This window comes from Acomys minous, assembly GCF_964271855.1.
Source record: "Acomys minous genome assembly, chromosome: 17".
In the NCBI taxonomy this organism is placed as follows: Eukaryota; Metazoa; Chordata; class Mammalia; order Rodentia; family Muridae; genus Acomys; species Acomys minous.
The window spans coordinates 22,053,346-22,080,045 of record NC_140500.1 but is presented as its reverse complement, the minus strand read 5'-3'; the positions used below and the strand labels follow the sequence as shown (position 1 = coordinate 22,080,045).

Sequence of the window (26,700 nt, the reverse complement as noted above, 5' to 3'; positions counted from 1 at the left end):
CTAGGCCTCTATCCCTTCCACCCTGAGAGTGAGTGAGTGCAGCTCATACTACAGCTTTGTTCTGGGGGGGGCGGGGGGGAAGCCCTCGAGTGTGCTCTCTTAGCAGAACTTCCAAAAGTGCTTTTGACCCAAGGCTCATCCCCTCAGAGAAACAAGTTCCAGTGACCAGGAAGTTCAGCCATCCTCCGCACACAGGGAGGATGGACTCATCACCTCCATACTTCAGCGTGTCTTTACCCTTCAGCATACTTCTAATATACACTGTCCACTCAGCGGGCATGGACCACACTTTCTGCATGTGTCCACAACTGTGCAAAGTCAGAGATCAGACACCATACCATGCCACTGTGGGACATCAGCTCCAGTGCTGAGGAGTGAATGACATGAGAAAAATAAGTTTTCATGGTAATAAAAAAATATATATGATGAGCCCCAAAATAAAAGAAAAAAACTAAAGGCCTAAATTTCAGAAGACCTCCATGAGCCATGAAGTAGATAGGCCAGTCCTCAAGAATTGGGGGCTAACAAGCTCTTGTGGGGTAACAAGAAATGGCCAGATCTACTCTGTTTTCTCCTGAGATTTCTAAGAACATCAAAGATTTTTGGAAGGAAATTCCTGTTTGAACTTATTGAGTCCACAGTGCCTGGAAATATCCTCATGTAGAGACACAGAGTGAGTGTATGACATGCCTGAGACTTGGGGTAGAGGTGGAGGACGTGCAGTGGGCAGCACTATATGGTAGTCATGCCCACAGGTGCAGATGAGGCTCCTCAGAATGAAGGACAAAGATGGAGTCCTGGAGACCAGCAACAGCCAATGAGCAGGCAAGCCAAGGGACACGTAAAAGGGAGCTGCGTGGGGACCCATGGAGGTCTACTGACCAAAGACACATTTCACAATGCACAACACTCACATGGGCTATGCTAATGGTACCTCCACCCCAGAGCCATGTGGACCTGTACAACCAGGCATGGTACAACCTCTGAGTAAATGCCAGTTAGGTTTAAAGCAGAAGTAAATCCATAGCACTGAAAAGGAAAGAGACTCGAGATTATACAGACACACAATCCCCTGTGTAATAGTAAGAGGAATGTTTCAAAAAGAGGGAGGGAGGGAGGGAGGAAAGAAGGGAGAGAGGGAGGAGAAAAGTAGGTGAGTATTAAATGTTTATGAGCTGTGGCAGGTTGCTGGCACTCGCTAATTCTGGAGAGAGGCCTGGGTAATCCCAACGCCAGTGAGAATTCAGGAGACAGAGAAGGGAAAACGTGAAGCTCAGTCTACCACTGACCAACCTCCCGCCACCCAGCTTCAAACAGTAGCAGAATCCTACCCACATCAGCTCAGTTTATTCTTCATACAAATATTTTACAGTTTTATTTTTAAATCATTTACACATATGCATACAAAGAAAAATAAATTTCAGTATGGAACCTTCGGACCATGGCAGTTTAAAAAAAAATCTCTGATCATTAGCTACTGAAGACAAGGCAAGAGGCATAGCAGTCACTTGTAGGGGGTTGTACGTCTTCCCACACAGAAAACAGTGGAGAAGAATCCAGCTGCTCCCTCACGATCCCTTGATCTTCACCTTCTGGAAGTAATATGGCAGGGGTGGGAGGAGATTTCAATGATATCCCCCATAAATGTTTCAAGAAGGCTTATGGTAACCCTGAACCCTCCCTCTGTTGGGAATTTGGCAAGAATGCAACTTCTGAACCAGTTTGCTATAAGAGTTTGTTCACTTCCTACTTACAATCTCCCAAAAAAAGAAAAGGGAGCTGCAGTACTGACCACACCCCCTACTGTCCCACCTCAGACTCTGGGCTCATTCCACAGATGAACCTCCCTCCCTCATAGGCCATGGCACCTGCACTGGCAAGCCCTGGCCCTGAGGGCACTACAGTAACCACATGAGCATCCACTGCATCAGTATGCACCCAGAGAATCCAAGCTCGCTCCTGTGAGTGACAGAACCATGAGCCCAAGCTCGGCTCTGTGGAGCCACATCAACGTTTCAGTTAACAGGCCAAATCCTAACATCCATCCCTGACAGCATCACACAGATGCTCAGGAGAACCTCTTACATACAGCTGCCCACGGTAGCTGGACTGTTACCAATTCCCAGGAGTAGTAGGGCAAGGAGACTTACAAATGTGGTAGACCCTATCAGAAATGGCAGCTGATGACAACAATTTCTCTATGTCATTGGGTCCTACCCAGAAAGCAGCACCAAGAAAGGGCATGATGAGCAGAAAGAGATCTGTAGCTGGATATACAGCCCTTGAATTACCAAGGGCCGGAGACAGCTCATTCCCTACAATTATGTAGGACCTAGGACACAGCTATGCACCCCTACACCGAGGCAGCTCCTGAGAGGTCGTACCGCTTGTGGTCATCAGCCCACCCCCTTGGTAGGCCCACTGAAGGAGAGGGAGTCACACCCAGAGCGACGACCCCTCCAGGCAGACACTCACAGGGGAGCCCATCCCACTGTCACTGGGGCAAGCCAAACATATCTAGGAGGGCAGACAGATCCCGCGCATCGGCTGCCCCGTAGGCATCACTCTGGCCTAGCATAGATAGCGCCAATCGCAGGGTACTCCAGATGTTCTCTGACATGGCGCCCCCCTCGCCCCGAGGGCCCCGGCTCTTCCTCTGCATGTTCAGGGCCTCCAGAAAGTGCTCCACAGCCTCACTGCAGGAGAGAGCAACGAGGGCTGGTGAGCTGACCAACAGTGGCGAGGCAGAAGGGGCATAAGGAAGGAGGACCAGACATCAGACATCAGAGCCAGGAAGACAAGGTTCATCTGCTTACGATGCAAGCCATACTCACCGGTGAGCCCCAAGGTTAATACAGCTGATGCCTAGGTTGTAGCGAGACCGGATATACCCGGGCTGTAGTTCCAGGGCTCTGCGGTAGGCAGTCACTGCCTCTTCACTCTGGTTCCCGTTGGCCAGGGTGGCCCCAAGCTTGTTCCAGAGCAAATAGTCCTAGGAAAGGGACGGAGAGGTCTGGAAACATGGGCTGGGATTGGACCTACTTCTACCCACTCCTTCAGCTGCTCCGCTACTGTTTGGCTAATGTAGCCACTAGCCCACCCTCTCCACCTCGGCAGCTCCCAGTGTGGTCACTGGATCATCCCACGTGGACTCCCCTGTGTCCATGTGCTCCTGTTCTCCCCGCCCGCCCTTTCTTCCCCCAGTCTTCCCAGGGCTTTCATTGTGTGGACACTGGCAAGCAAATGACTGTCAACCTTCTGCCCCTGAGGCTCACATTGGGACGGACACTGAGGGCAGCTGTGAAACAGTCCACAGCCTTGTCGTACTCCCCACTCAGGTTGAAGAGGACTCCCAGGCCACACTGCACATCAGGGTCAACGGACGTAGGGTCCAGACGCACAGCTGCCAGGAAGAGTTCTTTCACTTCAAGAAACAGGGAGCTAAATGGGAGAAGAAGGAGTCAACCCTACTCCCAGGATTCATCAACTTCCCAGTCACCTCCTTTACCCACACTCGGGCTTAGGGCCTGCTTTGCTTCCCCACAGCACTGCACAGCAGGTTGCTGACCCCTTCAGCTGAACTTGAGCAACCCATTGCAGGCTTAGGCTGTTGGATCTCAGTATACCCCAGTCTCCCAAATCAAGGTCATGTCCTTTCTAGGACTCACAGTCCTGGCCTCACCCAGGAATCCCGCCCACTCACTCAGACAACAGAGATCCCAGGATGCGCTTGCTGGCACCCAGTCCTGTGCCACTAGCCCCTTCCTCCCCAGAAGCCACCAGGTGGGCGTAGGCCGGTGAGTAGCGCAGCCAGTCTCGCAGGGTCTCACAGGCCTGTCGCTGCAGGGATTCATTGGTGAAGCTTACAGCCAGCGCCATCAGCGCAGTCCGGTTATCTGGCTTTAGCTCCAGACACCTAAGGGGACAAAGAGGAGCAGACTGAGAATCTGCAAATGACAGCCACAGCCGAGCTTTGAAACAGTCAGGGAGGCCTCACTTCTGTCCTCTCAACTAAATAGAGAGAAGAACCCTATGGCCTGAGCTAATGGTAAAGACCCCAATCTGAAGCCAGGCAGTAATCCCAGCACTCAGGGAGGCAGAGAGGTGGATCTCTGTGAGTTCAAGGCCAGCCTAGTCTACAAAGTGAGTCCAGGAAGACCAAGGCTCCACAGAAAAAGCCTGTCAGGAAAAAAAGCCCAATCTGACTGAGATGGGGCAAAGTTTCTGCAGCCAAAGACCAACCAAGATCCCACAAATGAAACCCAAGCGGCTCCACTCTCTTCTAGTCTCTACCAAGCCATGATGACTCGGAACAATCTCACAGGTTCATCTGTGACCAGAAAAGAAGACAAAGACCTGGCTCTGGGTGCCTCTCAGGCTAAGGGCTCCTTGCAGAGGCCTGCATCTATCTACCTGCCCTCACAGTGGCACACTCACCTCCGCAGGGCACTGATAGCCAGGAGCTCTTGCTCATTCTCAGCCTGGGTGGTGCCCAGGTACTGCCAAGCCTAGAGGGAAGTTGACAATTCCATCACTGACTTTGCATCCGCTCCTCCACTGCCATCCTCCACTCACCCTCTCACTCACACCCCAGAGGGGAGCACAGCCATGCGCAGGCCTCTTCAGGCCCTCCCACAACACTGGGAGAAGCGTCAGAACGAGACCGCACTCACCTCCATGTGCTTATCGTCCTGCTGCACAGCAGCCTCAAAGAGCAGCACGGCATTCGGCAGGTCTCCCTCCTCAAGGCGACGCAGCCCTTCTTCAAAAGGCTGAGGGTGGTCACGCAGGGGGTTCTCCTCCTCAAACTGGTACCCCTAGGAGGAAGGAAAGTGACGGGGGACTCCTAAGAGGGAATACGGACAATCAGGGCAGCAGGGCTGGGAGAACAGCAGCCAAGACAGGTGGAGAAGGTGAAGGCTTCCTTCCACACAGGAGTAGCAAATGCTCTGTACTGTGAAGATCGTCCATGACAGGCGAAGCTGAGCCTCACTCCGCTTCCACCTCCTCTTTACAGCATCTAAGAAGCTGCGTGACTCTGCAAGTATCTGTGCTGGGATTATAAAGTCATTTCAGGAAGTCTTCACAAGCCTGCACTGCCATATGGTCAACTTCTTCCCACTGGGCAGAGCACACCTCTCGCAGCACCTGCAGGTCACAGTGAAGGCTCTCTTCGGTGTCCTAACTCCTAGTGTAAATCTTGCCCTCCCATGGCGTGATGACATATGAGGTAAGTGTGATGTGAGACAGAGGCCCTGCCTTCGAGGCAAGGCTTACCCAACTCAGGTAACTGACCATGAACTGACTGAGTTACATCAGAAACACTTAGTTTATCCCCCATAACTAAGTTTGTTTGTTTCTTTTGTGTTTTGGTTTTTTTTTTTTTTCATTTGTTAAATTTTTACATACTTTGCTATGTAGCCTAGACTAGCCTCAAACTCACAGCTGTCCTCTTGCCTTGCCTTCCCAAGTGCTGGCATTGCAGATATAAGCCACCATATTGGGCTAGCTTTTAAGTAAAGCTTGAACCCCAAAATCTGATGGCAGAGAATGTCTCTGTAGGACACTGTTCTCTTCTAGCTGGGGAGTTCTCGGCTGAGGAAGTCACGATGTCACCTAAAAAGCTTTGCCAACTGGCATTTGGCATAAAGTAGACAGATAACAAGGCAAGGCCAAAGTCACTGGTGAGTCACATGGCTTTGGACAAACACAGTATTTTTCAGACCATAAGATGCACTTTCCCCGCAAAAGTGGCTGGCGGGGGGTGGGGGTGGGGCAGAAATTAGGGTGCACCTTATGGTCCAATGGCTGTTTTTACTGCTCTAAAAACTGGGTGCAGCTTATGGTCAGGTGCATCTTACAGTCTGAAAAATATGGTAAAATATTCCTTTCAGGGAAGTAAACAGTTACCATCACAAAACATATGCAGGACACCAGAAAGTCTGGTGAACATGGCTTCAAGCATAGCACAGATGTGGAGAACTTCACGTTAAACTGCACAGAATAAAGACAGGATGCCCTGGGTGGTCCATCATTGTGAAACAAGGCAACAACCAGAGGCTCGAAGCTCTAAAGTGCGAGTCATCAGCTACAAAGAAGTCGGGGTTCGAGGCATGAGACCCACGGTTGGAGATGGATGAGGAAAATGTGTCCCAAGTAGAGCCAGGAAATAATTAAAAATTCAAAAAGTCGACAGATGCAGGCCTTTAATTCCAGCACTTGGGAAGCAGAGGCAGGCGGATCTCTGAGTTGGAAGCCAGCCTGGTGTACAGAGCAAGTTCCAGGACAGCCAGGGCTACACAGAGAAAACCCTGTGTTGAAAAAAAGAAAATCAGAAGGCAGGAAATAAATGCCACTACAGGGGATAGCCATGTTTTCTCAGTAAACAACCAGACAATAAATACACCACACCTTGCAGGTCTGACTGCAACTGCTCAGTCCTACCACAGGAGGAGCTGGGGCAAATGTAAAGCAATGAGCACGGCTATGTCACCATCAAATTTTATTCACGGACACTGAAATTTTAATTTTAATTTTTAGGTATTATAAATTATATTATTCTTTTGGTTTCTTTCCAACATTTAAAAATGCTAAAACCATTATCAGCCACTGAACCATTTACAAACAAGCGGCAAGTTCATTTATTCCATAGGCCACTTCTACCCTAGATCATCTGAATTTAATAGAAAAAATATTTTCACACTCAACCTTAACTGCTGTCCATCATGACTCCATCCTATGAGCCACTCTGTGGGAAACAGACTGTTATCTCATGTAACGGAATTTCCTAATGACTATAATTCATGCCTCAAAGCTACTGAGAGCCTTACTAAAAATCTTAAGGCAGTGTTCACTAACAGTAGCTGTAGCTACTTCCTTGAGGTGCGATGTTGTGTGTGGCAGCCACCAGCGATGAGCGTTCTTCATGTGTCTTCAGCAGACAATGCAACAAATGAATGCCATCGCCTCTCAAACCAAGTTTCCTCTAGGCCCTTACTAGTCCACTGTGCAAAGATAAGATGTTTACTCCGAAGGCTACAGAACGCAGAATGAGCTAAGCATCACTTCACCACCTCAGAGTTCTAAGCCAGGCAGCCATCTCGTCTGACCCACTGCCTTGGGCTGTTCCAAAGTCTCACAGATCACACTGCAGAAAGAGCACAGCATCAGAGTCTCCCATCACAGAAATGCTTTTGATGACAGTTTATAGTGGAGTTTTTGTTTTGGGTTTTTGTTTGTGTGTTTCATTTTGTTTTGTTGGTTTTCTGAGACGGGGTTTCTCTGTGTAGCCATGGCTGTCCTGGACTCACTCTGTAGACCAGGCTGGCCTCAAACTAACAGAGCTCCACCTGCTTCTATCTCCTGAGAGCTGGGATCAAAAGCATGCACCACCATGCCCAGTCCAGTTTACAGTGCTTTTTTAAGCCATGGGTGTACATAGCCTCTGAAAAATCTAAGGATTATCAATTTAAAAAAAAATATTTTAACTAAAAAATGTATAAAAAGGGATGAGGAGATGGCTCAGTGGACAAAGCACTTTCCAAGCAAGCATGAGGACCAGGGTGTGGATCCCAGCACCCACACATCCACACCAGCTGGACAGGGATCCCAGGGCAAGAAGGCCAGCTAGACTACAGCTGTGTCTGTGAGCTCTGGGTCCACTGAGAGACCCCTCCCAGAAAGGAAAGTGGAAAGCAATTAAGGAAGACAGCCATGACCATCTCTGGCATCAGCACACACATGCACACCACAGGCACATGCAAAAAACAAAAAGCACAAAAAGACCCATGAGTTTAATAATTAACTCAGATAATTCCATATAATTCAGTACAATTTAGCTTAAGGACAGACAACACTTAACTTTTCACTATAAGTGAATAATAAAGCGGAACACTGTCATGAAGCATTTGTGCAAGTGTTTCTATGCCTACTTTTGCAATATTTCAAGGTATCAATGATATCAAATAGGGTTCATGGATCTAATAACTTAATTACAGTTTTTGTTTGTTTTAAAAAACAATCTCACTAACCCAATATAGTCTAATTTATAATCCTCCTGCCTCGGCCTCCCAAGTGCTGGGGTTACAGGTGTGCACCACCATTCACACCTGGCTCCTTGACTGTATTTTAGGCTTTTAATTTAAAGGTGTATTTGGCCCCACATGTCATAAATATGGGAATAATATGTGCTAAATGAAGCTTATAACTTAAAAAGCTATCCTGCATACATGTCATAAATACAGGAGTAATAAACACTAGAAGAAAATATTGCCCATATGAAAATAGTACTTACATCTCCATTTATCAAATGTATAGAAATGCCAATTATAAGTTAACAATGTAGCAAATTGCTAATGTAGAATAATTAAAGTGTTATTCCATAAGAGGAATTTATATACTGTGGCAAAATACAAGGCAAGGTCCCAAGAAGTTAGCAGCCGCCCCTTAACATACCACAAAAGACCATTCTCAGACAAGCACGCATCAGATGGAAACAACACAGCCACATCTTCCCTTGCACTAGGCTGCTGACAAGGCTCTCGAGCCCTAATCTCCTCACAGTCCCTGAGCTTCCCTCTCCTGTCTTTGCACAGCTCCCCATGTCAGAATCCACCTCCAGCACTCAGCTTTGCCTCTCAGGAACCTCCACACATAAGCTGAGAAAGAGGTGTTACCAGTTCCTACGCCATCTTCCTGAAGAGCAAGCAAGTCTTCCTAACCTCTCACACTTCAACTCAGAAGCTGAGTCACAGCCACAGCCCACCGGTCCTGCAACCCACAAGCAGAGTTACTCACAGAGACTACAGAAAAATCACACACTTCTAAGTCAAGAGCACACGCCACATGTAAAATCTAACCATCATTCACCACAGACTACTGGGGAATGTTCCTTTGTTTAAGTTGTTTAATATACTTCTTTGAAATTGGGACAAGAGCCTGGTTCCTACAAGAAGAGATCAGGGGTGTAGCTCAGTGGGACTGTCAGCCCTTCCTAGCACGCACCAGCCCTGGTTTAATCCCTAGTATTGGGGTAGGAAGCTTGAACTCATGAGCTAAAAAAAAAAAAAGATACGTGTCACAGTGTGCACAGAGAAACGATCCATCAACCACCACTGCTCAGCCCAGCAGGGAGTCACCAACAGAAATACTGTCCCAGTGCAACCTCCAGAGAAGTTGCTCACCTGTCCTTGTGCATCGTGTGCAACCTTCCCTTGAGGGCAGGGTGCCACTGTATTATTGACAAAGGTATTCTTACTAACAATTTATCCTCAAGAATGTAGCACACTCAATTACTGGACAGGAGGCGTCAAGGTATCAGTCAGATTTCTCTCCATAGAAAAAGGCTCAAAAACAGCAATAGCTTCAGCACAGACACTTCAGATTCTAGAACCTGGAAAGCCAGGGGCCCCTACCTTGTCATAGGATGCAGATGTAAGGTCATCATAGTCAGAAAGCCAGGGGTGTGCCTCTGCATCCCGTTTTGCCATCTCCTCCAACTCTGCCTGCAACTTGTCCCAGAAATCGACATCAGACTGTAAGGAAGGGAAGGCAGATAGAAAAAGGAGATGCTTCGTGACCACCCCACCCACCCTCCACTCTACTGGGGTCCAGTCAATAAGGCAATAGGCATACACTTCAATGGATTCAGCAATCATCAGAGAAGCTTTTGTAAAATGCAAATTCCCTGGTCCTACCCCTAGATTCCGATGCAGGAATCTGGAGTGATGTCCAAGAGTTTGCATTTTTAAAAAAGCACCCATCCCACACCTACGTACTCCCGTCCCATATGATCCAGAACACCATAAGACAATGCCCGTCACCTCTGGCACTATTAAAGCCACCATACTCTCGTGGGAGGGCGTGGTCCTGGAGCACCCACGCCCACACCAGCTGCTCTCACCTCTATAGCTGACTTGGCTCGTTCAAATTCCACATCAAGGGCAGACGTGTTGTTTCCTGGTCTTGTGAACTGGTCAACCCAGGCCTCTGATGCACCCTGTGACAAACAATCGTCTCTGCCCCCTCCACCACCTCCCTTCCCACTCCCACACACTGACTGAAACCCCATTAACCACCACCAGCCCAGATGCTCTGAGACTCTTTCCCCACCCACTCAGGATCCAGATGCTACAAGGCAAACTGTCAATAAAACCCCTTCCCACTGAGCCCTGCTCCAGCCCCTGGCAGCGGTCTGAAGTGGGCTAGGGAGCAACAATATCCTACCTGCTGCTGTATAAACTCTGCTGCCCACTGTTCTGCCTGAGCTCGGCCCGACCCTGCAGCGGACTCCAGGGACACCTGCCCCTCGCCAATCTGCCGCACGAATTTCAGGAACTGGGGCACAGAGACACACATAGGCACCTTGGGACAGGACTTCCAGGTGTGCACTCTCAACTATGCCCAAGGAGACCCTGCACTCTCCCCTCCCTATCAACACCTCTAATTGCATCAAGATAATGCTAAAGGCCCTGAAAAAAAGGGGGGGCAGAGATCAAACACAAAGGAAACCCTGCCTCTACAGAACTGAGAAGGCAGTGAAAAGACAAAGAGTTCGTAGATAAAGAAATAAGGCAAACAGTGGGAAGATATAGCCGGATCCACATCTCCTTTTTCCAGAGGGAGACAGTCCTAGAATCTCATGCCCTCTCTACAGCACAGCAGTGTGAGGGAAGGAGGGCTTCTGCCTTCAATGCCATCTCTGCTGAGCAATGCACCAGGAAGTGACTCACCTCAGAGTTAGCCAATTTGGGGTCATCCACCTTGGACACAAAGTCACTGGCTGTGTGCTGCAGATCCTCCTCAGGATGATATTCATCGTACCTGTGGCAAGGAAGAAAGACCGAGTCACCCACCCCATTGCCCACGCTCTTCCCCACTCGTGTCCTATGGTGACCATAATTCGTACGGGGTCGGGGCAACAGTGCTACCCCACTCCCTGGAGGAGCTACAAGCTCCAATCACATTAAAGAAGAATGTCTTGGTGGAAGTGGGAAAGTGTTTTCACTCTTCCTTCCCCAAACACGGCTCTGCAGTGGGGGAGAAGAAAAAGCTCAAGGAAACAGGGGGCATTAAGACAGTTACAAATCTCCAGTGGAATGTGTAGGATTACTACCCACAGGGGAAAAGCCAGTAACACTAGCAGAAGTGTCGATAAATAAATAGAAATAAAAAGGAATGTGCAAGCTGGTAGGAATGTCCATGGAGGAAGCTAGGGAAACTGCCCCAAACTGTACTCTTTTCATAGCAACCCACGGACTCACCATCGATCAGTGGAAGATGTTCCTTCCGGCTCTCCCAACCACAGCTTCTCCTCAGACTGCTCCAGATACTCCTCAGCCCATCGGGCAGGGGACACAGACAAGGGGTCTGCAAAAGGCCGTTGTGGAACTCATCAAGGCTCCAGAGTAAGATCAGAGAAAGAGTAATACAGACCCATGGACCAACTCAGCCAAACAGGAGCAGGCAGAAGCCTAGAAAGTCCGTGAGAGCGCCTCCTCAAAAGAGCATCCTAATAAATCCCCAACATCCTCTTCAGGAGCTGAGCCATTCCAAGAGGGCTGGGGTGGAAGTTTATGGAGAGTTGGGAATTGGAGACCTGCCAAGAAGGCTCAGGTAAGAATTTAGCACCCGCAGCGCCAAAACAGAAGGCTCAAGAGTTGAAGGCTATCAAAGAGCCTATCCTTTAAAGAAGGCAGGGTGGGGAGATGCTTAGTGCCTAAGAGCACTGTCTGTTCGTCAGGAGTTGGGTTCAAGTCCCAGAAACAACATGGTGATTTACAACTGACTGTAATTTTAATTCCAGGAGCCCCAATGTCCTCTGCTGACCTTAAGGGCACCAAGCACACAAGTACAGCACAGACATACATGGAAAAAAATACACATAAAATAATTTTTCTTTTTACTCTTTATTAGGGTGTATTTGTCGTACAACATAAGGGGCTTCAATAAATCATTTCCACACATCCATATGAGTTTTGACCACAGTAGCGCCCTCTTCTCTTTTGGAAGGAAACAGAAGTGCTGAGATGCTGTCCTGGCTGTCCTGGAGCTTACTACATAGACCAGGCTGGCCTCAACTTCACAGAGAGCTCTTTTTGCTGCTAGCTGGCATAAAAGGCATGCGCCACCACACCTGGCCACACGCACCCTATTTCCCTGTTTTCCCTCCTCTTTCTTCCTTCCCTTTTCCCGTCCTTCCAAATCCTTTCTCTTGCAGTCTACAACCTTTGGTAAAAAGCAGGGGTCACGGGGCTTTCTCACAGGAACTATGCATGAAATAGGAGGTGTGTGCCAAACCTGGGCACACAGTTCTCTCAGCCCCGGCCAGGCAACGGCAGGAACGCGTGTGCCCTCACAGGTGTTCTCGGGCCCCTACACCCAGAGATAAACCCTGTTCTGGCTTTTGTCACTATGTTGTTGGCATTTGGGATGTTTAAAACAGGGTCTCACTACGCAGCCCAAGCTGGCCTTGACCTTAAGGTCCTCTGTCACAACTTGCCAAGCACTGGGACTACAGGCCGGAGTCACACTCCTGACTCTTTGGTTACTTTGATTCATTTTAAGAGGCCATGTTTTTCAGTCAAAATCTAAAGTTATCTTAGAAACTCCAGTGGCAAAGGGCACTGTGAGCATGGGGCCAAATGCTGAGCGAGGGCACTGAACTGTTTCTCCACCCCCTGAACTTTGTCCTACTGAGCAGTGAGCAGATCAGTGTGCAGAGGAAGCAGAGAAGGCACCAGCCCGGGTTCCTTCTACTCTGTGTCCCGCCATCTTTACATCCCAGATGCTGACTCGCTCATCCAATCCCCACTGGGAAGTCTGCCACTGCTTTCACACTGAGAAGACACTGCTAGCCCCTTAGTGTTGATGTACAATTTACCAAAGACTTGACCTGAGTAATTTCAACAAATCAGTCTCAAAACCTGAGAAAATAATGTCAAAATCTGAAAGAAAAAAAGAACCAAAGGTCTCAGAAGACACACACCTACTTGTGAACGAGCCGTGTATAATTAGCATAATAAAATGTATGCTTGGCAATTGCTTGGGTTTACAGATTCTGTGTTTTAATTTTGAGAACCCTCAACAACTACAGGCTCTGCCTCCAGGTCTTGTGCTAACATTTTTCTCCCCTTACCCTAGCTAGGCTTTGGCTTACATGTGGAGACTGAAAAACAAATGTTTAATATCAAAACGGATTTCAGTAACATCTCCTTAGCCCAGATGTGTTGAAAATAATCCCTTCTTCCTACTTCCTCTCCACTTCCTCCTTACTTCTTCACAAAGCAAGTCAGTAGACTGTTCTCATCAACAACAACAAAAAATAGAAAAAAAAATCTAACATGCCTGGACTTTACCACATAAACACCACACATTAGGGGAAAAGACACAGAGATGAGAAACATCCTTACATTGCTCTAATTCAGGGCTAAGAGTGTCCCTTGCGTGCATAGGGGCGTGAATTCAGTCCCCAGCACCTCAAAACAGTAAAAACAACAATAGCACAGTTTGGCTCAGGCTCTCGAGACCCTGAGTTTTCTGGCACTGGGAACCTGCCCCAACAGAGGAATCGGATACAATAGCCAAATGAGCAACACTGGCTTCCCCACCTTTTTTGAGAAATCTTTACAGAAAACCAGACCCATTTAGACATGCCTTTATCTGGACATCACACTCTTGTTTGCATCGTACAGCTTGTCACTGAGTCTGTGCTCTGAGCACACCTACAAGGTGAAAAGTCAAACTCTCAGAACCCCACCCTCATCAGCAAGGGTTCCGTAGGAGAGCATGAGGTTCTAGCGTGAGCCTAGGGTCACCCACAATCAAGCCCGAACTCCACACATCATTCACCACGTATTTCAGGGTAGTTGTTTTAACTCCTGAGCATCCATTTCCTTATCTACAAACAGATAGTAACAGACAGCCCATAGGAGTGTCAACAAAAATAAAACCAGTAACAAAGCAAGCTGCTGCCATTACTGTTTGGGGAGGGCAAACCTTACAGAACATCACAGGAAGACTTCCTCTTGGCTCACATCATAGCTCTTCATCCTCTGCTCATGAAAGAGCTAGCACCACCACCTTACGCTACTGCTTCCTGCAACTTTCCCTATAACAGCACAAGTCAGTATTTCATAGCTGCCTATGAACCCCACACGCTGTGAGGCTATTCTTGGTTGTCAAGTTGACTACTTCTGGATTAACTAAAACCCAAGCAGCTGGGTGCACCTGTGAGAGCCTTTTTCTCAATTAAATCATTTGAAGTGGGAGGACCCACTTCTAATCTGGATCTTCTGAGACGGGAAGATCCACCGTCAATGTGGGCGGCACCTTCTGCTGGCAGCCTACATATTCTATCTAGCAGTCAGTCTGTTCCAGACATGGAAGAAGGAGGCTCTCTCTCTTTGCCTGTTGCTCTCAATATGGCTGCCAAGTCCATTCCTTCACTGGCATTGGAGCCCACTTCTTCGGGATTCTGGTATATACTGAAGAGAGTTGAGACATCCAGCCCTGTGGACTGAACAACTGCTGGATTCAGCCATTGTGGGACTAGCAGGACCCAAGCCTGTAAGCCATTCTAATAAACACCCCCTCACCCTCCCCTTCATTCTATAACTGTCCATTCCTCTGGAGAACCCTGAGTAAAACACACACCATGCTAAACCAGGCCACCTGAGGGCGGAGTTTCATCTCCAGGTCTGAGTAAGCGTGAGATACAGTCTGGCCAGAAGACATCTATCTGAAGTATGACAGACCAAAAAAGCGGGGAGGCTCTTGTGTGGTGATGGACCAGCTCTTGAACTGGGATGGTACTTACGCAAATCTAACATCTGATGAAGTTGCATAAAACTGCCCACACACAGATAATAGCACATAAAACTAGAGAAAGCCAGTAGCTCTGCGGGATATACTAGAGTGAATCCCTGATCACCACGGGGAGAATCTGTGACATGGCAACACAGAACTTTCCTGCATGGGTTTTGTTGTTGTTGTTGTTGTTGTTTTTCACACTTACCAGTAAGACTATAAAATTTTCCATATAAAAAGCTAAAATAGAAAGATAAGCATCAATAATTCTAGAACATTAAACATAGGGATTAAAGCTGGGCATGGTGGCATACACCTTTAATCCCAGCACTTGGGAGGCAGAGGCAGGCAGAGCTCTGTAAATTCATGGTCAACCTGGTCTACAAATAGAGTCCAGGGCAGCCAAGGCTACATTGAGAAACCCTGTCTCATTTAAAAAAAAAAAAAAAAAAAAAAAAAAAACGGGGTTGCGGGGTGTTAAAAATAAAATAAGAGCCAGGCAGTGGTGTCACATGCCTTTAATCCTAGCACTCACAGAGACAGACAGATCTCTGTGAGTTCGAGGGCAGCCTGGTCTACAAAGCAAGTCCAGGACAGCCAAAGCTACACAGAGAAACCCTGTTTCAAAAAAAAAGAAAAGAAAAGAGGAAAGTGTACAAAGCATGCCTATAATCCCAGCACTTGGGATACAGAGGCAGGACTGTGAGTTCAAAGCCAGTCCAGGCTACATAGTAAAACCTTTTCTCAAAAAAATCAAAATAAGGCAGGTGTGGTGGTGCACGCCTTTAATCCCAGCACTCGGGAGGCAGAGGCAGGCGGATCGCTGTGAGTTCAAGGCCAGCCTGGTCTACAAAGCCAGTCCAGGACAGGCTACACAGAGAAACCCTGTCTCAAAAAAACAAAACACAAACAAAAAAAATCAAAATAAACCAGGCATAAGGATGAATGCTGGCAACACTGACATTCAGCAAAGACAGCAGAAACTAAAACCAGCTGGTATGCAAAGGGAGCTGGAGGCACACCACGGCTACAATGAGATTTTTGTCTCACAAACACCAAAACTTGATTAATAAGATCTTAAAAAGTATAATAATTTGTCTCATCTACTTATCTATAAAACAACTGTTAATTTACATCATTGACGTTATTAGCCACCAACACTAGGAAAAGGCAATTTTTAAACCATGAACACTAGGGCTGCAGAGATGACTCAGTGATTGGGGCACTGCCTTATTTAAGGGTTTTTCCAGATGACCTGGGTTCAATTCCCAGACCACATGTGGCAGCTAACAACAGTCTCAAATCCAGTGCCAGGAAGTGTTACATCCCTTTCTCCTGCAGGTAATGAATACATGTGAGGCACAGACTACATACAAGCAAAAGGTGCATACACATAAAACAAAAAAATCTTTTAAATAAATTAAACATGAATTCCCAGAAAGTCAGTGTCTTTTAGCTTTTTCCTCCAAATCTCAATGCATTCATTCGTCACTACCAAAGTCCTACTACAACAATTTTTCAGAGCCCAGTCCCACAGCTCCGGGCCTCTGTGAAGCAGGCACAGCTGCAAAAAAAAAAGAATGTGCAAAACTGAAGAGCTCTCCAAGGACAACTGACAGGTCAGGCAGGTCCGGCATGTTCCTAAGCTGCCTTCGTTTGTGAGTTAGGGAAGACTTCACCAGCAGGAAGCAATGGATTCGAAGAAAATCTGGCTCTTGCTTTGTGCTTAGCTACATGAAGGGTTTGGGGTTTTGTCTGCTAGCTTTAAATTATGGAAAATGATGGATGCCCACCCATTCCAACAGAAGTCTCTCTGAACTAACATGTGTCACTTAGGCTTAAGGTTTGAAAGGTTCGGATCTTTGGACAGCTTTGGGCTTAAGGCAACTCCACACACAGGGAAGACTTGAGGGTCTAGGGTAATAGTCTGAAGTGCATGGCACCTGGTACAAACAGGCCTCAGTTTGGGTATCGTGTCTCCCACTGACACCCTTTGTATGAATCTTAAAATCTTTAAACTGCAGCCTAGCAGAGAATGTGCAACACTAGTAAGAAACCTAGAACACTGCCTGCCCAGCTTACGTTAGGAAAGGCATCTGGGTGACGTCTCCTGTGGGGGGGGGGGGGGAAGCCCTGCCTTCAGCAGAGTAAGAAACGGTGAGGGGAGACACAACTAACGCCCCATCATCTCAAACCGTCAACTGTTCAGGGCCATGTGGCCGCCTAGCCGCAAATGTTTGTAACTTTCTTCAGTTGTATCTCTTCCCAATCTGGATTTCTTGGCGTGAACAAGGCCAAACAATGCTTCTCGCTGTGAGCAACCAGAAAGAGGAAGGCTTTCCTTTTGCCCTAATCAGATAGGCTCACGGAAGAAAGCCAATCTGCAGGGAGGCAATAAGCCAAGGGACCTAGCCAAGCCAGAGCATCAAGTACAGGCCTGGCAGGGCAGAACAACAGCTGGGTCCACTGAGGCAGATCCCGACCACACCTAGGGGGAATCCTAAACAAAACGCTGTCAAGCAGCATGCTAAATACCTATGCTCATATGCAAGGATCACTACTGCCCTCAGCCTTGCCCAGGGAAGCTTCTCTCTGCAGTGGTCAGCAGGTGTACCAGAGACTCCTAACTGGTCAGTGTGCTGAGAAGACGTGACCCTAAAGAGCCATCTATCTCAAGCCCCCTTGCCAAGGGAACATCGCAGAAGACTGGGTGGCAGGAATGTAGGAGCCAGAGGAGGGATGCTGTAAAATACCATCCTCATTGAGATGACATGCTCGTCACGCCATGAACTCACTTCAGCTACAGTTACCTGCACAAGATCTTCTGACACTCTGACAGGCAGCATTAACTGGGCCCAGTGGGTTATTAACAGGGAAAAAGGACATGTTTGGGGTATCTAGAGCAAGTGGAGGAAGGAGTTGGGAACTGTTCTAAAGAGTTGGGGTAACATATGATCAAGACATATTGTTTACATGTAAAAAAAATGCCTAAAAATAAAAATTCTATTTTTTTTAAAACTTACAATACTATGTTATCTTAAGCAAGTTACCTCAAAAACTCAGTATCCTTATCAGTAAAATGGTCCTAAAAACAGTCGCTAGAACTTGCCTTCTCGTGGAAATAAATAATGTATTCAATGCACTTAACACAGAGCTCAGAACACAGCAAGTACATAGAAGCTAATATTTTTTATCATCACAGAAATCTTTACCCTCAAAGACCATTAAGTCATTCCTCAACATCTATAAAAGATGTTCCTGAAACTCACTGAGACACAAAGTTCTGAAGATTCAAGTCTCTCACAGGAAATGATGTACTTGCATATAAGTCACACATATCCCGCTATGATTTTTAACATCTCTATACAACTTATAACACCCAATATAATGTAAATGTTATATATACAGTAATTACAGCAATTAGGAAATAATGAATACACACACACACACACACACACACACACACACACAAACACATGGCCAGGCACAGTGGTTCATACCTGGAGTCGCAGCACTCAAGAGGCTAAGGTAGAAAGATCACAGTTACATAGGGATTTGGAGGACAGCTTGGTCCCTGCCTAAAAACTCAAAAAGCACATACACTCTTAGTGCAGACATAATTTTTCCCTAACATTTTCCATTCACAGTTTGTTCCGTCTACAGATGAGAAATGCACAGATACACAGGTGGCCTAGCTTTACTTCAAGCTTCTGAACTCCATAACCACACTCTGCCCCAGACCCCAATTCTACGCAAAATGACTGAATGCCATCCCAGGTGATTCCGTCACTACATCTCTCTTCCTGTGCCCTCCATCCAATCTCTAGCTCCAGACATGAAGAAGTCAAGCTGCTGACAAAGAGGCAGACCTAAGCTCTAGCTCACGTTCCTGCTCTCTCCCTCTCCTCCCCCCGGCCCCGCCTCTTTTCTTCTCCACTCAAACCCAGTTTTCTCTTTAATATGTTTTGATTACCTAGGATTACGACAAGAAGTCACACCTAACATCCTACAGAAACGAATTAAAGATGTAGAAAGTCATTAGCAGCCAAAACCTCCTTATATCCTAAGAGGAATTAGGACATCGGAGCAGAACGTTTAAACACTCCACAACAACCAGCACAGATTTGCCCACAGGCCTCACCTGTAACTTCAGCGATGAATTCTTGGGACCAGTCAGTCTCATTATAATCCTGAGCTACATCCACAGCATCTCCAGCGGCAAGAAACTCGTGGGCCCAATTCTCAGACAAGGCCAAGTCCGCCACACCAGGGGCTTAAATGAGACAAAAGAAGACTAAGAAGAAAGCAGGTCCTATCGTTGCTTTGCCATCACTCCTGGATGGCACCGCCTTTGTCTCCTCTGCACCTCTGCTGATGCCAGCAAAGTCAGAGGATGGAAGGCCTCTGGCCTCCTCACATAGAAACCACTAGTCTCCCTTCTCACTAGCCCCTGAACCCACCTCTCTGAGGAGCCTGGCGAAAGTTTGACTGTTCAATCTCCTGCATCTCTGCCAGGAGGTCATCCATTTTGAAGGTCTGAGGAGCACGAGATACAAGGGGTGCATTCTGGTCCTGCAGGAATTCCACCACCAACTATTACAGAGGGATGGGAAATGAACCATTAGGGTCTGAGGGCCTCAGCCAGGGGCAGGGCCCACCAATGCCAGACAGAAAAAGAGAAACTGGAGATAAAGAAAACAATTCAGTCCATAAGTTTGGAAACCAGAAAAAAAAATAAAAATAACATTGGCACACATCTTTTGGTAATGGGAGTGGACTGTTTAAAAAAATTTTTTTTAAATCACCATTAACAACAACAAAAAAGAAAGAAAGAAAAGAAAAGAAAAGAAAAAAACTTGCTATATTTACCTCATCTTCCGAGCCTACTCCCAAAGGCTTGGAAACCTAAGACAAGAAAGAAAGAGGTAATATGTCTAGTGAGGAAGGCAGCAGGCACATGGAGTACAGCCCAACTCTAACTCTACTGCTTAGGTGACCCGAGGCAAGTCAAGAGCCTCCACAAAGCCTCGGCTTCTTTGTCTATAAAATACTGTCCTCCTCCTCCGAGTGAGGATGCACGGTGCCCACTCCAGCGTTACCGAATGGTGACTGCACCGACTTTAGCAACAGGGAAAGCAGCTATCAATCAGGCTGAAGAAATGGTCTCTCCAACTCTATAAACACTCACCGTCTCCGAGGCTGGGGTTCCTGGGGGCCAGGGGCCGGGCCTCAGTCCCTCCTGCCGAAGGGCCTTGTCCTGGGTGAAGTGGGTGGCCAGCTTCATGAGCGGGTTGGCACCCCCACATTCGCCCTCCACCAGCTCCCGCATTGCCATGGTGACCACCAGCTCCCTGATGGACAGAAGATTAGAACTGCGGTCCCAGAGCCAGCCTCTTTCCCTGGCCCCAATCTAGAGCAGGTGGGCCCGCGACGGTCCCACCGGGGCCAGGCCTCTAAGGGCCACCCCCTAGCTGTGTCCTGACTCCAGGGGGGCTCTGTGTCCTCCTGCCTTCCCACTCCAAGCCACGGCTTTCGGCTTGGGTTTCTCGCGGCCGCTGTCACGGCTGCACCTCAGACACCACGCGCCAACAGCAGTTCTACAAATGGACCAGGACCCCTGGGGAGCACGGGTAACGCATCATCAACCCGACTAGATCCGGACTCTACCCAGACAAGGGAGATGGGGGAACGCCAACACCGCCGACGTCCACCGGGACCCGCACCCCGGGGTCGGGCGAGCGCTGCGGGACCTGATCCCGACCCGTGTCACCTGAGCCCCCCTCCCCCCGCCGCGCTGGTCCCCTCCCAGCACCCCGAGTCCCCCAGCCCCGCCTCCCCAGCCCCGACCCCGCCCCGCGAAGCCCCCGCAGTGGCAGGGGCACGCGGGCCCCGACCCCGCAACCCCTAGACTCCAACGCTCACCGCCACGGGCCGCACCGTCCGACCCGCCGGGGCACCTGGGGTGGGCTGGGGGAGGGGTGGGGGCGGGAGCCAGGGGGCGGGACTCGGCCTTAAAGGGGCCTGGACCGCCGCGCTGTGGCCCAGCTCAACGGAAACGGGTGAAGGGGCGGGGCCTTAAGTCTGCGCAGCGTGGTGGGTGGAGCCGAGAGCCTTAAAGGGGAAGTCCTGGACTACTAGTTTGCGTCGCGCTCCTTGTAGTCCTCAGAACGCCAGGATTTACTTAGTGGGAAAACTCTTAAGAGGAATGGAGCTACGAGAGGCTTCTCGGAGAAATACAAAGGTCGCAAGATCCAAGGCTCAGCTCTCTTTATGGGATCTCCTCTTTCTCTGAATCGCCCAAATAGAGCCCGGGAGATCTCAAGGGTCAAATCTATAACCTGCTTCGGGCCTCCTAGACCTGACCTCCTTCCAACGTGCTCCTTCAGGACAGCGTCACAGCCTCCCAAGGAGACAGAGACCTGCCCCCAATTCCTTTACTTAGCCTGCGTAATGAGGAAAATAGCGCCGGATGATGACAAATTCTGATGACTAAAATAGGGTCCAACGCATTCTGAGGCCTCAAGCCGGTGATGGATGGGGAGAGTGCAGTGAGTCACTCCTCTCTTCTCCTTCCAGCACCACTACTTGGTCAAGGTCATGATGGCCTAATTACCACAACTCCAAGTTGAGAAAACGTGGCAAGAAATACCTTTGATCAGGGACTATGAACCTAAGCCTCAGGCTCCACCATCTGCCAGAGAACTGGCTCGGGTGCCAAACCTCAAGGTCACTGGGAAACAAACCTTGATATCTCACCTGGGTGGTCCAAGAGCAAGGGATACATTTATGTCCTGGGAAGGGGAAGGGCTCAGAGTGCTGGTAGGTGGGCTAAGGCAAGTTTGGCGCTTGAAAGGCAGCACCATCCCAGGCCGGATGCGGGAGACGAAGCAGGTAGTCAGCAGGTGGCGCCCTGGGGCAGGCTTGGGTCTTGGCTGCCCTGAAGATTTCAACGGTAGCCTTCCTTGGGGAACAAGGGCTGTGTAAATCCAGCCCTAAAGAGATCAAAATTGCCCTTGTAACTGCAACGGTTGAACAAGGCAGAGTACTGTGCAATGTTTCTGTCTTTAGTACATTGTCAAAATCCCCAGAGGCCCTACCCGCAGTTCTCTTTGACCACAAATCCCAGCCCTTGGATGTCCACTGCTCCCAGGCTGCTATTGTACAGAAAAAAGCCTGGCAGCTAATAAACTAGATCACACCGGGGAGGAGAGGATGCCTTCCTGAAAGATGCTTTAAATAGGAGCCTCTCTGGAGCAAGCAGTGTTTAAGGAAAACATATGATGTTCTGGATCTCAGAACATCCCGGAAACAGGAGAGCATCTCCCAGGAGCACTCAAAGCCCACCAAACACATGACCCTCTGCTCTGCTGGCAGGTTAGGAGCTGATTAGCCGTAATTCACTGTACCGAGAAATTGGGAGAACCTTTGTGATAATAACTGATGTTGATAAGATGCACGGTAAGCCCCAGGTGTTACACTCAACACCTGGTGAGCATTAGCACTTTTAATCATCATAATCTTCATAGTACTCCTATGAAAAAGATATTATTAGCCCTTCTTTACAAATGGGACTCACCCAAAAATCAAGTATCTCCAAAGTCAGAATCCATGCAAGCAGGGCTGGCAAGATGACTCAGTGAGTAGAGGCATTTGTACACAGGCCTGACGGCCTAAATTTAACCGGTGGTCCCACAAAGTTGCAGAGAAAATGATTCCTCCGGAGAGTTGTCCTCTGACATGTGTCTGTCGGTCTGTGTTTGTGTGTGTGTGTGTCTGTCTGTCTGTCTATGTCTGTGTGTGTTATGCCAGGATAGCTCCAGACACCAACCCATTATACAGTCTTGCCTCCCAGACCTGGAGAAGTCTTCCTTATAGACCCTAAAGACCATTGATATAAGCCAAAGACGTCTTCACAGAGCCTGGCCCACAGTCCTAGGGGTGCTGGGAAAAAACTTAAGTAAGTTCTATGGGTGCTTAACATTTATATTTAACTCGTTAAAGTTCTAAATGTGAAAACAGGTTCAACTTTAAAATCATATTTGTATCAATAAAAGAACAATTTTTTATAAAAATACACCTTAATAGTTTGCCGATTCGAGAGGAACAAGAAATCCTCTAATTTTCAGACACATGTTACATTCACCACATGCCAGGCGAGGTTTTAAGCACGGTTCAAATATTGCTTTATGTAATCCACCTGATAACTGTTAATATCAAGCCCCCTGCCCCCCACTTAACAGGTGAGGAAGCGAAGACTCGGAAATGTTGGGACTCGCCCCGGATGGTGTTGTGAGTTTTAAGAGCTGAGATCTGAACCTCGGCAAGTAGCATCAGACTTTCCAAAGAGCCAAACAGTGGGCACACTTGGATCTCCGGTCTGTCCCGGCATCTCTGTCATCTCACAATAGAGCTGTACGCCAAGCATGGCTGTGTTTTCCATTCAAAGTTCTTATGCACTCTAAAGATAGTTTTATATCATTTTCCCGACATACCATTCTTTTGACTTTACTCCAATCACTCTAAAATGTACACACACACACACACACACACACACACACACACATCCACATGCTTAGCTTTTAGACTCTACAGAAACAGCAAGCCAGGCCATGCTTTGTTGAACTCTGACCTAGATAGTCTGGTTCCAGAAACTAAGCTATACTATACTTAAAACTGTTTGGTTTGGTTTGGTTTGGTTTGGTTTTGGTTTTGTAACCACAGTGTCTCACTGTGCAGACCTAGAACATGTCAAACTTGCTGCAATCCTCCAGCCTCAGCACCCTGTGTGCTGGGATCAACCAACATGAGCTGCTGTGGCTGGCTTCTGTGGGGAGGGGCACTATGGTCATTCTCATGTAGCCCAGGCTGGCCTTGAGTTCCTGATCCTATTTCTACCTTCTGAGTGCGGAGACCACACACATGGAACTGTAGAAGAATGTTAATTCAGAACATGGCCGCTCTGCAAGTGATCACATCCAACGGCCTTCTGGGTCTGTGTGACACAGCTGGAGTACAAACATGCCTTTAATCCCAGGACACAGTGGCATGCAGATCTCTGAACTCTAGGCAATTCTCTGTTCAGGCAGTTCGGTTGAGTCAGTGAGTTGAGAGGCAGTGCAGTGGAGTGGAGTTTGTGGCAGCTCAGTTCATGCAACTCAGAGGCAGTTTCTACTGGGAGAGTTTTAAAGAGAGAACAATCTGGACACAGATAAAGACAGAAGGAGACAGAGAATGAGAAGGTTAGAACAGATTGCTAGAGTTAGTTTGAGGCCAAGGAGAGCAATTCAGTGAGAAACTGAGAGAGGCCAGATTGAATCAGTCAGCTTGGAGAGGGGTGTGAGCCAGAACAGCTGAGTTGAACAAGCCAACCAGAGCTCAAAAAGAACCAGAGAGTGAAATTATTCAGCATTAAGTCTCAGAGGCTGAAGCATTCTATGCCTACGTTAGAAGCTTCCAGGTCTAGGCCTACGTTAATAGGCAGGCAGTAAACCTTCCAGATAACAATTACCTCAGGTGAATAAAAGTTCCTTTTACAGGGAGGGGAGTAAGGGGAAAATGGGAGAGAGGGAGGAATGGGAGGATACAAGGGATGGGATAACCATTGAGATGTAATAAGAATAAATTAATAAAATAATTTTTTTAGAGTTCCTTTTACAGATCCAATCCCCACCCCCAGGTTGCTATACAATTGCTCTACCACTGAGCTCTCTCCAGTTCTGTTTCTTCACTATTTTAACTACATAGAGGCAGAATAATACAAGTAGTCTCCGTTCTCTAGCAATTGCGGACCGAGGTTGGGTTTTCATGCAGGCACAAGGGTCTATTGGTTACAGGTCATTCCTGACTGAGGCAGTGAGGCAACAGAAGAAAGTTGTATGTGTGGTAAGATGCAGCCATCCCCAAGGCCGGCCCCTCTGAACACACCTAGGCAAATCTCAGCCGGCTTTAATAGTTCAAAGTAGCAAAACATAGACATTCCCAGGCATATCTACCCGCCACACCAATTTTGGACTCAAAGGACTTACCTCCACTCCCTGTCCGTCCATCAGAGAATCTGCCCCCCAGAGAAGAATGTCCTGCACGCACCCTTTGTCCCTGTCTTAGTCCCTTTCACCGGCTGTGATAAAGCACCCAAGACTGGGTGACTCTGACAAGATCAAAGCATCGGCAGAGTCAGTGTTCGATGAGGGTCTTGACTCCTCATAACGCCTTGTCTCTGCAGCCCTCAGAAATAAGAGGCTGACTACCTCTTTGGGCTCTCCTTCCACAGGTCCTAACCCCATTCGTGATGGAGAGTCCTCACAACCACCAGCCCTGCAGGGTGGGGATGGGCTTCTGAATCACGGAGGATACAAGCTGCCATTGTTTGGGTGTGATTTGAATGTGACCCCCCCCCCCAATGCATCATGTCCTGGCAGCTTGTCCCCAGTATGGCAATTTTGATGAGACAAAGCTTTTAGAGTGGAGCCAACTGGAAGGCTCTGTGGATACAAAAAAGGAAGAAAAAAAGGAACAAGTTGTGTGTGTGTGTGTGTGTGTGTGTGTGTGTGTGTGTGTGTGTGTGTGTACATGTGTCTAGAAACATGTTTGGGAAGCTTCTTTGGGGAGAATGAAGTAAGTGTACCTTGCTGTATTTCCTCTGTTACATATAGCTGACATCCTTGTATAAATATAGAGCAAACGTAAGAAAACTCTGGAAGGTGGATAATGGAATAGGCATCCAAGGACAAGAGGATCCAGAAAACAGCGTAATGATTTCTTTTTGCCTAGCATTTCCCAGGCTCGGTACTGGAAAAAAAAAAAAAAGGCCACCACCAGAAAAAAAAATTGGAGGGAAGGGGGCACAAGTTAAAAATTATCGTTTTCTCTAGCCAAACAACTAACCTACAAGACAGAAACTTCCATGCAGTGACCTCTCTGACAGGCCAAGAATTGTGGACTCGTGCCCATCCAGAAGACATTCTAAAATTCCAGTTGGCCCTGGGCCAGCAGCAGAGAAGCCAAGCAGGGACTCAGGGCTTTTGTCCCCATCAACCATTAGTGAGGCTCTCAGGCACTACAGAGGCTTGCTGGCCCAAAAGCAGTGAGAAGCCCTCCTCCACCCCTCCACCCACCCCCACCGTCTCCCAAGCTCCCCACCCCCGGCCTCCTGGATGTCACTGGAGGCTAAATGGGAAGCCTATGCCTCCTTGCCATCTGTCATCAGTGAGACAGATATCTCTTTCCTATCCAAATGGTATGTTTTTTTTTTAATTAGATGGCAGAGATGTTAGCATTGTTTTAAGGTACTTATCATTTAAGGAAAAACTTCATTAGCACAAAGAGGAGAGGGGAGTTACTTAGGTTCAGAAAAGGGATCAGCAAGAAGGGGAGAGTGGGGCCAAAGCAGGACAAAATATGACATATGTACAAAATACATTACAATGACACCTATTTACTTATTTGCTAGTCAAATAATTAAAAACATTTCACTGAGCAATTATAAACCTATCCGAATCAACCAAAACCCAGAGCCAGGCTGGGAAGACAGTTTAGAGTTAGCTCAGCTTGCCTTACTTGCCTAGTATGCCTGAGGCCCCAAGATCATTTCAAACACCAAAAATTACAGAACCCCAGCAAAGAAGAAGATATATTTTTTTAAATATTGCTAGCAAACCATGTCTGTTACCTCACCACTCAAAACAGCCAGCGACTCAAGTACAGGTTGTTGGGCCAAGGAAAAAGATTTACTTAAAAGCCATCAAAACCAAAGACACTCTCTGGAGAACTAAGGTGTGTTACCCAGTTTTCCAGGTTGGGGGGGGGGGGGGGTAGAGCGGACACAATAGGCAAGAAGGAGCTGGTGACTAGAGACCTTTAGACAAAGTTCCACTGACCCAGAACAGGATCCTGTCT

At 47.9% G+C, this 26,700-nt stretch overlaps 1 protein-coding gene across 6 annotated transcripts; it reads right to left on the bottom strand.

Moving 5' to 3' along the window:
- Positions 1–1,360: 1,360 nt before the first annotated feature.
- Positions 1,361–26,700, bottom strand: PEX5 (peroxisomal biogenesis factor 5). 6 transcript variants are annotated; one of them, XM_084765071.1, is made up of 16 exons: positions 26,682–26,700; positions 19,994–20,156; positions 19,675–19,710; positions 19,266–19,398; positions 18,947–19,078; positions 11,262–11,367; positions 10,731–10,821; positions 10,225–10,335; positions 9,902–9,997; positions 9,414–9,533; positions 4,674–4,817; positions 4,438–4,508; positions 3,704–3,916; positions 3,276–3,441; positions 2,835–2,992; positions 1,361–2,696 (listed from the first exon to the last, which is right to left on the bottom strand). In XM_084765071.1, exons 2-16 carry the CDS (start codon positions 20,138–20,140, stop codon positions 2,495–2,497), a joined length of 1,926 nt encoding a protein of 641 aa, XP_084621197.1. In that variant the 5' UTR covers positions 20,141–20,156; positions 26,682–26,700; the 3' UTR covers positions 1,361–2,494. The 6 variants fall into 6 exon arrangements, with proteins under 6 accessions (XP_084621197.1, XP_084621196.1, XP_084621199.1 ...); XM_084765070.1 differs by lacking the exon at positions 26,682–26,700 and adding an exon at positions 20,728–20,885; XM_084765073.1 differs by lacking the exon at positions 26,682–26,700 and adding an exon at positions 20,473–20,582.

Excerpts from the sequence above, each read along its gene's own strand:
- PEX5 (XM_084765071.1), bottom strand. The coding sequence starts at position 20,140 with ATGGCAATGCGGGAGCTGGTGGAGGGCGAATGTGGGGGTGCCAACCCG. Across the intron at positions 11,368-18,946 it reads ATTCATCGCTGAAGTTACAG|ACCCCTTGTCTGTGTCCCCT; the intron begins GTGAGGCCTGTG and ends GGCCTTTTGCAG. Across the intron at positions 10,822-11,261 it reads ACATCTTCCACTGATCGATG|GTACGATGAATATCATCCTG; the intron begins GTGAGTCCGTGG and ends TCCTTGCCACAG.